The sequence below is a fragment of the Lithobates pipiens genome, unplaced genomic scaffold (genome assembly GCF_037356315.1).
Source record: "Lithobates pipiens isolate NorthernLeopardFrog02 unplaced genomic scaffold, aLitPip1_a1.2 Scaffold_13, whole genome shotgun sequence".
NCBI lineage: Eukaryota > Metazoa > Chordata > Amphibia > Anura > Ranidae > Lithobates > Lithobates pipiens.
This window is the reverse complement of record NW_027507718.1, coordinates 532383043-532395961: the sequence shown is the minus strand read 5'-3', so window position 1 is coordinate 532395961 and position 12919 is coordinate 532383043. Positions and strand designations below refer to the sequence as shown.

The following is a 12919-nucleotide window of genomic DNA, read 5'->3' as shown; positions in this document are numbered from 1 at the left end:
GGGGGCGGAGAAGGACACGAAGGGGCCGGAGGAGAACAGGGGGTATGGAGAAGGACACGGAGTGGGGCATAGGAGAACAGGGGGGATGGAGAAGGACACGGAGGGGGGCATAGGAGAACAGGGGGGATGGAGAAGGACACGGAGGGGGGCATAGGAGAACAGGGGCGTGGAGAAGGACACAGAGGGGTCATATGAGAACAGGGGGACGGAGAAGGACAGGGAGGGGGGCATAGAAGAACAGGGGGGACGGAGAAGGACACGGAGGGGGGCATAGAAGAACAGGGGGGACGGAGAAGGACATGGAGGGGGCATAGGAGAACAGGGGCGGAGAAGGACACGAAGGGGGCATAGGAGAACAGGGGGGACGGAGAAGGACACAGAGGGGGGCATAGGAGAACAGGGGGGCAGAGAAGGACATGAAGGGGCCGGAGGAGAACAGGGGGGATGGAGAAGGACACGGAGTGGGGCATAGGAGAACAGGGGGGATGGAGAAGGACACGGAGGGGGGCATAGTAGAACAGGGGTGACGGAGAAGGACACGGAGGGGGGCATAGGAGAACAGGGGGGACGGAGAAGGACACAGAGGGGGGCATAGGAGAACAGGGGGGGCGGAGAAGGACACGGAGGGGGGCAAAGGGGAACAGGGGGGACGGAGAAGGACAACCCGGGGTTGCATAGGAGAACAGGGGGGGTGGAGAAGGACACGGAGGGGGGCATAGGAGAACAGGGGGGGACGGAGAAGGACACGGAGTGGGGCATAGGAGAACAGGGGGGTGGAGAAGGACACGGAGTGGGGCTGGAGGAGAACAGGGGGGACGGAGAAGGACACGGAGTGGGGCATAGGAGAACAGGGGGGAAGGAGAAGGATGCGGAGTGGGACATAGGAGAACAGGGGGGTGGAGAAGGACACGGAGGGGGCATAGGAGAACAGGTGGTGGAGAAGGACACGGAGTGGGGCTGGAGGAGAGCAGGGGGGACGGAGAAGGACACGGAGTGGGGCATAGGAGAACAGGGGGGACGGAGAAGGACACGGAGTGGGGCATAGGAGAACAGGGGGGTGGAGAAGGACACGGAGGGGGCATAGGAGAACAGGGGGGGCGGAGAAGGACACGGAGGGGGCATAGGAGAACAGAGGGGTGGAGAAGGACACGGAGTGGGGCTGGAGGAGAACAGGGGGGACGGAGAAGGACACGGAGTGTGGGCATAGGAGAACGGGGGATGGAGAAGGACACGGAGTGTTGCATACGAGAACATTGGGGGGGGAGAAGGACACAGAGGGGGCTGGAGGAGAACAGGGGGGTGGAGAAGGACACGGAGGGGGCTGGAGGAGAATAGGGGGGGCGGAGAAGGACACGGAGGGGGCTGGAGGAGAACAGGGGGGTGGAGAAGGACAAGGAGTGGGGCATAGGAGAACAGGGGGGTGGAGAAGGACACGGAGGGGGCTGGAGGAGAACAGGGGGGTGGAGAAGGACACGGAGTGGGGCTGGAGGAGAACAGGGGGGTGGAGAAGGACAAGGAGTGGGGCATAGGAGAACAGGGGGGTGGAGAAGGACACGGAGGGGGCTGGAGGAGAACAGGGGGTGGAGAAGGACACGGAGTGGGGCTGGAGGAGAACAGGGGGGTGGAGAAGGACACGGAGTGGGGCTGGAGGAGAACAGGGGGGACGGAGAAGGACACGGAGGGGGCTGGAGGAGAACAGGGGGGTGGAGAAGGACACGGAGGGGGCTGGAGGAGAACAGGGGGGACGGAGAAGGACACGGAGGGGGCTGGAGGAGAACAGGGGGTATGGAGAAGGACACGGAGGGGGCTGGAGAAGAACAGGGGGATGGAGAAGGACACGGAGGGGGCTGGAGGAGAACAGGGGGGATGGAGAAGGACACGGAGGGGGCTGGAGGAGAACAGGGAGGATGGAGAAGGACACGGAGGGGGCTGGAGGAGAACAGGGGGATGGAGAAGGACACGGAGGGGGCTGGAGGAGAACAGGGGGGACGGAGAAGGACACGAGGGGGCTGGAGGAGAACAGGGGGGACGGAGAAGGACACGGAGGGGGCCAGGGGAGGAGCACACAGAACAGCAGGGAATGATCGGTGCGGTAGCAGAAAACAGCTGTGATCACCGATCTCCCTGTATAGCTTTTTTGCTGACAGCCGTGGGAGGGAGAGAAGGAGAAGTCCTGGCAGCTAAAAATCTATACAGGTTCACAGCTGTTTTGTGCTGCTGTACCGATCATTCCCGGGAGAGCGGGAGGCACTTGCGGGAGTGCGGGAGCTGACGCAGAAATGTGGGAGTCTCCCGCACCTCGTGAGAGACTTGAGAATTCTGTGATTGCTGAAGCGCCTCGTTTCCCTCGTGAAGACTGAGGAGAAGAATAAATTCAATACCTTCAGCATCTCTCCATCCTTAGTAACCCGATTCCCTTATGTTAACCACTTACCTACAGGGCACTTTCACCTCCTTCCTGCCCAGACCAATTTTCAGCTTTCAGTGCTGTCACACTTTATATGATAATTGCGCAGTCATGCAACATTGTACCCAAATGACATTTTTATCATTGATGTGCACTGATGAGGTTGCACTGATGGACATTGATGGGCACTGATAGGCTGCACTGATGAGGAGGCACTGATAGGCGGCACTGATGGGCACTGTTGAGGAGGCACTGATAGGCGGCACTGATGGGCACTGTGCAGAGTGTGCGGTGCCACCCCCCCCCCCCCCCCCCGGCCAGGATACAGCTGAGTCAGTGCAGGTAATCAGATCGCTCAAGAAAGGGAGGCGGGATCAGGAGACCAGTGAGCGGTTATGATCCTTCTCCTTTCCCCTCCCGGCTACTCAATGTCATTTTGCTCCTCCCCAGGGGTTACTTCAGCACTTCCACCCCTTCCTTCCCACCCTGCTCCGATTCTGTAGCTCGACCCAAAGTATTCCTGGCTCCTCCCTCGGCTCACCCGGGCACCTTGGCTCCGCCCCTCCCTGGTCTGGCTCAGAGTATGGAGCTCGTCTCCATGTCAGCCCAGGGAACAGACCTGATCACCTCCGCCACTGCTGATGGCTCCGGTAAGCGGCAAAGGGCACCAGAACGCGAAGGGTGGCCTCTCTTGCTGCTGACAAAAGTGATCTCATAATGAATCCACTGCAGAGACCACTTTTATCTGAAAGCGGACCGCCCGCTCTTGAAGAGGATCCTGGGGTTATAGTAGCTAGCTGCTACTGCAAACAACAATATTTGTCTTCAAAGTAGCAACTTATAACGACAGTGGGAGGTCCGTAAGTGGTTAATAATTTACTGGGACCAGATGGCTTGCACCCGAGGGTCCTTAGGGAACTTAGTCAAGTAATTGCCAGACCTTTGTTCCTAACGTTTACTAACAATCTACTGATCAATATTTTAAAAAGGACCAAGATATATCCCCGGGAATTACAGACCAGTCAGCCTAACATCAATAGTATGCAATGTCTTGGAGGGGATGATAAGGGACTATACACAGGATTTTAGTACTGAGAACGGTATCATTAGCAGTAATCAGCATGGATTCATGAAGAATTGTTCTTCCCAAACCAATCTGTTATCCTTCTATGAGGAGGTGAGCTGCCATCTAGATAAAGGAAGGCCCGTAGACGTGGTGTATCTGTATTTTGCAAAGGCATTTGATACAGCTCCCCATAAACGTTTACTGTACAAGCTAAGGTCTGTCGGCATGGACCATAGGGTGAGTACATGAATTGAAAACTGTCTACAGGGGCAAGTTCAGAGGGTGGCGATAAATGGGGAGTACTCGGAATGGTCAGGGGTGGGTAGGGGGGTCCCCCAGGGTTCTGTGCTGGGACCAATCCTTTTAAATTTGTTCATAAATCATCTGGAGGATGGATAAACAGCTCAATCTCTGTATTTGGAGACAATACTAAGCTAAGCAGGGCAATAACTTCTCCGGTGATGTAGACAAATGTAAAATAATTCACTTGGGTGGCAAAAATATGAATGCAATCTATAGACTGGGGGGAGAACCTCTGGGGGTCTAGGATGGAAAGGACCTGGGGGTCCTAGTAGATGATGGGCTCAGCAATGACATGCAATGCCAAGCTGCTGCTAACAAAGCAAACAGAATATTGGCATTAAAAAGAGGATCAACTCCAGAGATAAAACGATAATTCTCCCCTCTACAAGACTCTGGTCCGGCCGCACCTGGAGTATACTGTCCAGTTCTGGGCACCAGTCCTCAGGAAGGATGTGCTAAAACTAGAGAGAGTCCAGAGAAGGGCAACAAAGCTAATAAAGGGTCTGGAGGATATTAGTAATGAGGAAAGTTTATGAGCACTGAACTTATTCTCTCTGGAGAAGAGACGCCTGAGAGGGGATATGATTTCATTATATAAATACCGGACTGGTGACCCCACAATATATAAATACCAGACTGGTGACCCCACAATATATACAGTGGTGTGAAAAAGTGTTTGCCCCCTCCCTCATTTCCTGTTCCTTTGCATGTTTGTCACACTTAAGTGTTTCGGAACATCAAACCAATTTAAACAATAGTCAAGGACAACACAAGTAAACACAAAATGCAATTTGTAAATGAAGGTGTTTATTATTAAAGGTGAAAAAAAATCCAAACCATCATGGCCCTGTGTGAAAAAGTGATTGCCCCCTAAACCTAATAACTGGTTGGGCCACCCTTAGCAGCAACAACTGCAACCAAGCGTTTGCGATAACGTGCAATGAGACTTTTACAGCGTCCTGGAGGAATTTTGGCCCACTCATCTTTGCAGAATTGTCCTAATTCAGTTACATTAGAGGGTTTTCGAGCATGAACGGCCTTTTTAAGGTCATACCACAACATCTCAATAGGATTCAGGTCAGGACTTTGGCTAGGCCACTCCAAAGTCTTCATTTTGTTTTTCTTCAGCCATTCGGTGGTGGACTTGCTGGTGTGTTTAGGATCATTGTCCTGCTGCAGAACCCAAGTTCGTTTCAGCTTGAGTACACGAACAGATGGTCGGACATTCTCCTTCAGGATCTCTTGGTAGACAGCAGAATTCATAGTTCCTTTTATCACGGCAAGTCTTCCAGGTCCTGAAGCAGCAAAACAGCCCCAGACCATCACACTACCACCACCATATTTTACTGTTGGTATAATGTTCTTTTTATGAAATGCAGTGTTCCTTCTACGCCAGATATACTTGGACACACACCTTCCAAAGAGTTCCACTTTTGTCTCATCGGTCCACAGAATGTTGTCCCAAAAGTCTTGGGGATCATCAAGATGTGTTGTGGAGAAATTGAGACGAGCTTTGATGTTCTTTTTGCTCAGCAGTGGTTTTCTCCTTGGAACTCTGCCATGCAGGCCATTTTTGCCCAGTCTTTTCCTGATGGTGGAGGCATGAACGCTGACCTTAACTGAGGCAAGTGAGGCCTGCAGTTCCTTGGACGTTGTTGTGGGGTCTTTTGTGACCTCTTGGATGAGTCGTCGCTGCGCTCTTGGGGTAATTTGGGGCGGCCGGCCACTCCTGGGAAGGTTCACCACTGTTCCATGTCTTCGCCATTTGTGGATAATGGCTCTCACTGTGGTTCGCTGGATTCCCAAAGCTTTGGAAATGGATTTATAACCCTTTCCAGACTGATAGATCTCAATTACTTTCTTTCTCAATTGTTCCTGAATTTCTTTGGGTCTCGGCATGATGTGTAGCTTTTAAGGATCTTCTGGTGGACCTTACTGTGTCAAGCAGCTCCTATTTAAGTGATGCCTTGATTGTGAACAGGTGTGGCAATAATCAGGCCTGGGTGTGGCTAGAGAAATTGAACTCAGGTGTGGACAACCACAGTTATAGTATGTTTTAACAAGGGGGCAATCACTTTTTCACACAGGGCCATGATGGTTTGGATTTTTTTTCACCTTTAATAATAAACACCTTCATTTACAAATTGCATTTTGTGTTTACTTGTGTTGTCCTTGACTATTGTTTAAATTGGTTTGATGTTCCAAAACACTTAAGTGTGACAAACATGCAAAGGAACAGGAAATGAGGAAGGTGGCAAACACTTTTTCACACCACTGTAAATACCGGACTGGTGACACCACAATATATAAATACCGGACTGGTGACCCCACAATATATAAATACCGGACTGGTGACCCCACAATATAAAAATACCGGACTAGTGACCCCACAATATATAAATACCGGACTGGTGACCCCACAATATATAAATACCAGACTGGTGACCCCACAATATATAAATCCCGGACTGGTGACCCCACAATAGGGAGAAAACTTTTCCGCAAAAAAGAATTTAATAAGACTTGTGGCCACTCATTAAAATCAGAAGAAAAGCGGTTCAACCTTAAACTGCATAGAAGGTTCTTTACTGTAAGAGTGGCATGGATGTGGAATTCCCTTCCACAGGCGGTGGTCTCAGTGGGGGGCATTGATAATTTCATAAAAAAATTAGATGATCACTTGAACGACCCCAACATACAGGGATATACAATGTAATACTGACAGATAAACACACACATAGGTTGGACTTGATGAACTTGTGTCTTTTTCAACCTCACCTACTATGTGACTATATAACACTGAGACATATATAGCCGTTCCTAAAATGGAATTACGATTTGTTGTATCATAGAAGGATTTTCACTCATTCTTCCAGCTTATATCCTTTTTTACCATATAACAATCTCATAAGTCTCAATAAGTCTATTCTGTGCCAACGCATTTCAGCTCTACATAGGGAATACTGTAAAACGTTAATAAACAAAAAGTAAAAACAAATGTTATCAGCTTTTCCAGCTATCTTCTGAGATCTCCATATACAGTATAATGGAGATAACGGGGGGTGTTTGTAGTCCAGATCAGGAGAGCAGTCTGGAGGTGACAACGCTCCTCCATTGATACAGTACAGTGAGTAAGTGAGCTGGGAAGGGAATTATGTTACTGATGGGTCCACCAGCTGAAAACAAAGTCTGAAAAAAGGAAAACAAATGCTGCCACCACATTTAAAGCGGGAGTCCGCCGGGAGTCCGCGTTTTTTTTTTTTTTTTAAAGCCAGCACCTACAAATACTGCAGCTGCTGACTTACCTGTCCAGCGCGCCCGCGATGTCGGCACCCGAAGCCGATCTCTCGATCGTCTCTCGGGTGCTGCCGCCGCCATCTTTGGTATGGGAATCAATTCCCGGTTCCCTACTGCGCATGCGCGAGTCTCGCTGCGCAATAAGGATGGACCTGCTGCCTCTGGGATCTGTCTGTTTCCCAGCAGGCAGCGGGGGACTTTCGGAAAGGGGCGTGAATCTACACCCCTTTCCGCAGAGAGCTATCCCGGAAGTGGGTGCAGATACTTGTACTGTACAGGTAAATGCACCCCCCCTGAAAGGTGCCAATTGTGGCGCCGGAGGGGGGGAGGATTCCAATGAGCGGAAGGTCCACTTTAGGGTGGACCTCTGCTTTAAGGACTGCTAAACAGTCGTATATCATGTTTTTTGTATTGGAGTTTTGGATAAATTGAATTGAATTCAGCTTTCATGACTGAGAGCACAACGCATGTCTGCAAAGTTTAAACAGCCTTTCCATGGAACTGCCAAATGATGGATATCTTCATATCTGAGTGAGAAATCTGTGTTAGGACTTGTGAGCTGAGATGACAGATGTCCTGTGGAAATAAGATGATTCTACAGAAAAAGCCATCCAACTGGTTTCAGCACAGGTGACTTTTATATAAATTCCCCACCAGAGACGCAGTAAACTCACACCCGCCTCAAGAGATTTCCGTTCTCGTCACTTGACCTCCACATACAACTGGAAGATGAACACTCTTGAGCTCTTCGAGTTCCCTGAATTCGCTGGAGAATCTGTGTCTATAGAGCAAGACACTACCAACCTGGCAGATGTTGGATTCCTGAAGAAAGCCCAATCTCTCAAAATCAATGGAGAACCATGGTTCCTCTTCAGTGAAAATGGTTATAAAGGGAAGTTTAGATGCTTCAAACCCGGCAACTACAGCTCAATCCCATCATTTCAGAAGAACATCGGCTCTGCACGACGTGTGAAGGGCGGTCTGTATAATCCCAAGATTACTCTGTATGAGCACATCCACTATGGGGGCAGACCTGTAACCCTGGAGAAGCCTACAGATTCCCTTCAATCCTACGGATTTGATAACACCGCTTCATCACATAAGCAGGTCAAAGGGGCCTGGATCCTGTATTCTGGGGAGTATTACACAGGGGAGCAGATTGTCGCCCTGGCAGAAGAGGACATTCCAAATTATTGTCATCTGGACTGGAATGATAAAGTAAGCTCCCTGAAGCCCGTGCAACCTCATGAGGCTTTTGGCATTTGAGATGTGGTGGATTGTCCCTCTCTCTACTGCCTTACCATGGAATCCCCAGCTGCATGTCGTTCTCTCCATCTCCTTCTGCTGATTTCTAATATTATACATGACCTGCCTGTTACAGAGAGCCCAGATTGACCTAATACCAATCCTGATCTGATGAAGACCTCCAAAGAACAATCCTGATCTGATGAAGACCTCCAAAGAACAATCCTGATCTCATGAAGACCTCCAGAGAACACCAATTCTGATCTGATGAAGACCTCCAAAGAACACCAATTCTGATCTGATGAAGACCTCCAAAGAACACCAATCCTGATCTGATGAAGACCTCCAAAGAACACCAATTCTGATCTGATGAAGACCTCCAGAGAACACCAATTCTGATCTGATGAACATCTCGAGAGAACACCAATCCTGATAAGATGAAGAACTTCAGAGAACATTAATCCTGATTTAATGAACACCTCCGGAGAACACCAATTCTGATCTGATGAAGACCACCACCCATAACACCAATCCTGATCTGATGGAGACCTCCAGAGAACACCAATTCTGATCTGATGAAGACCACCACCCATAACACCAATCCTGATCTGATGGAGACCTCCAGAGAACACCAATTCTGATCTGATGAAGACCACCACCCATAATACCAATCCTGATCTGATGGAGACCTCCAGAGAACACCAATTCTGATCTGATGAAGACCACCACCCATAATACCAATCCTGATTTGATGGAGACCTCCAGAGAACACCAATTCTGATCTGATATAGACCTCCTGAGACTGAAACATTGGTCTCTACAAGGTGAGATAATCTCAAATTATTCCATCTGAGTTCCATGAAATACAATTTCTTTATTACACTGTGCTTGTAGAAAAGACCAAACTGGAAAGATCTCCATTGAACTAAATTAGCTATAAATTCCACTTCATCTCGTTTTGTGATTCTGCAAATCTTTACCAACCGCACCTGATGAAAACCCAACCCTGGATAAAATATGGACTGAGAGATTTTTTTTTCTCTAATTTCTACATTTCTAAGACTTATTATACGTTTCACTTTTTTATTGATTTGATTTAACAAATAACATATATGAAGGTATAGAACTTGTCTTTCCTTATCAATTCTGTCATTGTAATGTTACTTTTATATGAGAAAGGAAAGGAGATGTCTAGGTGGGGGTGTCGCAGTGTTTCTGAAGATCTGACAATGTTTCCTTCTCGGTGTCATTATCCGGACACTGCGCTCTCTCCATACACACAGAGCAGATCTTTATACAGATAGAAATGTTTCCATTGGGGGATGGGAGATGTTTATTAGAAATGGAGGAGTGACTTGTATAGAGGATGTTCTTCTATCCCATCAATAATGACTTCTTTCCTGGGGACAATCTGTGATATGGACATTCCACACACATTCCGGGAAGGTTGGTCAGTAAATCTGTTTTGTAGGATGAATGGATTTCAGTCATTGGATCTCTGGAATTGATCCATTGTACACATTCTGGAATTCATTCCATTCTTCTGATCACAGGAAAGTGACATTGATTAGTTGGAGGTTCATAAATAATCTTCATATTGATCAGATCTTCTCCTGTAACATGTTTATTGAGACAATTGAAATCTTTCTTCTTCTTTTCTCTCTCTAGAAATAAATGGCTTTGCATGGCAGATATTTGTGTGTGTCTGAGATATACTGGGCTGGGATATGAAGAACCCCCGGGGGGGACACACACAGAAGGACAAATGCACACTCACATACACACATTGATTTCTATAATCTACACGGCTTTTCATTTTATATCATGTTATTCAATCTATTTATTCAGTGCAATTGAAACTTCTATAAACTCCCATGTTAAAAAATATATGAATATTGTGTGTATATATATATATACAATATGATGGACATCACCAGCAGGTAAAAGTCGTTATAAATGCCCATAACTAGGTGTGTCCCCATAAACCACCACAAATCCATATATAATACAATGTGGGTTACAGCACAGAGATCATAACTTCTGGATTCATCACATGAAATAATGGGGACTTCAGGGGTCCCGACCCTTTCTAATTACTATTCTGCACCATGCAGAGGAAAGAGAGATCTGAGTGTTCAGGTTCTAAAGATCTCCATAAATACGACATGAGACACTGAAGAGATGTCACCACTTATCTCCATCTCTTCTGTATGGTGCCGCTCAGTAATTACAAAGGACGGGGTCCCCGACCTTCCTATTATTTCTATCATCATCACTCTGCTCTCACCCCTCTTGTAGGGCTGCTGGTAGAAATCATGGGGCCCCATACAGCCTACCTGACAGGGCCTGGGTTGCCACCTTTTCTTCAAGCCAAACCCCAACACTTTGTAGTAGTAGGATTGTAAAAGACCTGGGAAACCTTTGGGCACATCATGGGGAGTAGTACTGCGGCGCAGCGAACAGTGGGTGTGGCCAAACTGGGGGAACAGATTTGTGTGACCATCTCGCTTACCTGGGGAGCCACAGTCTGGTCTGAATAATGTGTCTGGGGTTCAGGCAGACAAAAACCCGGACACATGACTCAAAACCCGGACACATGACTCAAAATCAGGACATATCACTTAAAACTCGGTCTGAATCCAGCTCAAGTATCACCCCCTCATAATACAGAGGTCAGTGTCACCCCCCTCATAATACAGAGGTCAGTGTCACCCCCTCATAATACAGAGGTCAGTGTCACCCCCTCATAATACAGAGGTCAGTGTCACCCCCTCATAATACAGAGGTCAGTGTAACCCCCCTCATAATACAGAGGTCAGTGTCACCCCCTCATAATACAGAGGTCAGTGTCACCCCCTCCTCATAATACAGAGGTCAGTGTCACCCCCTCATAATACAGAGGTCAGTGTCACCCCCCCCCCTCATAATACAGAGGTCAGTGTCACCCCCTCATAATACAGAGGTCAGTGTCACCCCCTCATAATACAGAGGTCAGTGTCACCCCCCTCATAAAATAGAGGTTGACCTCTCCAGTGATATAAAGCTCTATATAGAGTAATCAGGACCTCCTTCCTTCTGCTGGTGATTAGGGATGGGCTGTCTGTTCGAGTTGAACGTGAGTTTGACTCCAACATCGGCTGTTCGATCGTTCGACGAAGCTCAAATATTATGGAACGTTCTCGCCAAAAATTTGAGCAGCGCGCTACTGCCCATAATGCACTGCGTCATTGCAGAGCATTGCTGGCTGACGATTGGCAAAGCATGCACTATGACCCGCATGCTTTAACCAATCACAGCGCCGTCAGCGAAGAGAGCCATAATTGGCCAAAGGTAGGGTGCCTTTGGCCAATTATGGCTCAGGGGGTTAAGTCCACACCCCACACTATATAAGGCCGCCTGCACGTTGGCCGTGTGTAGTGTGTTGGTGGCATTGTTACGAGAGAGACAGAGAGAGTGTCATTTCATTTAGTTTGAGCAGGCAGGCAATTCAGTTAGCTGCATTTTATTTCATATAAATGAATGTATGTATATATATATATATATATATATATATATATATATATATATATATATATATATATATATATATATACAGTCAGTCTATTATATAGACAACTAAAAGAGGGCAAGCAGGCTCTGTTTCTGCAGCCAACGGTACTGGTGACATCCTCAGCATGTGGCCGTGGGGCACGCTTGTCCTTTTTTTCGGGAGCTGGCCGTGTTGAACCACAACATGCAGAAGAGTTGGTAGAGTTGATGACCAAGCCGTCCTCATCCTCCTCATCCTCTCTCACCCAGGCTCAGGGTACTTTGTCTGCCAATGTAGCTACCTAAACGGCCCCTCTTCCATCGGCTCAATGTCATCAGTCACTCCTTCCCTAGCCCCACCATCATGCCCTGAGGAGTCCCCCAAACTGTTTGACCACAGTGTAGGGTACATGCTTCAGGAGGATGTGCAGCGTTTTGAAGGCTCTGATGATGGTAACCAGGTTGAGGATGAAGGCAGTAATGTGAGCCCAGAGAGAGGGGGTGCCCAATAAGGACAAGAAACTGGCAGTCATGTGCCCCCAGCTGCAGCATACTGCCAGGTTTGCTCCAGTGGCAAGGAGGGAGGGGATGATGAGGTCACTGAATCTACGTGGGTGCCTGATAGGAGAGAGGAGGAGGAGGAGGCACATCTCCAACGAGGCAGGATGCCCTCCAAGGGCCAGCTTAAAGGCAGGCAACCGACTGCATCACACCGCAGAGCTCCACATGTGCAGGGCGCTGCTGACTCGGCACATTGAGACATGAGACATGTGCAGCAGATCGCACCATTGCTGTTTGCAACTTACAAACAACAAGGCAGACCTCTCCTTGCTCCTCATCAGCTGGGATCTCCAACCCCACTATAACTTCAGTCTTCTCAGAGACCTGCACTGAGAGGAATGAAGGTGTAGAATTAGGTGCCCCAAGCACTTCCGGGTAATCTGCTAGCAGTACACCAAAATCCAATTGTAGCAGGCAAATTCCTCTACCCCAGTTGCTAAACCGGCAAAAGAAATTTGGTCCCAGCCATCCACATGCTCAGCGGCTGAATGCAAGCTTGGCAAAATTGCTAA

At 48.3% G+C, this 12919-nt stretch overlaps 1 protein-coding gene across 1 annotated transcript; it reads left to right on the top strand.

Annotated features, from left to right (window-relative positions):
* The first annotated feature begins 7802 nt into the window (after positions 1–7802).
* LOC143975958 (epidermal differentiation-specific protein-like) lies at positions 7803–8339 on the top strand. Its single transcript, XM_077478486.1, has one exon. It carries the CDS (start codon positions 7803–7805, stop codon positions 8337–8339), a length of 537 nt encoding a protein of 178 aa, XP_077334612.1.
* The last annotated feature ends 4580 nt before the right edge of the window (positions 8340–12919 follow it).

Bases quoted from the DNA above. Each gene is read 5' to 3' on its own strand.
- LOC143975958 (XM_077478486.1), top strand. From the start codon at position 7,803: ATGAACACTCTTGAGCTCTTCGAGTTCCCTGAATTCGCTGGAGAATCT.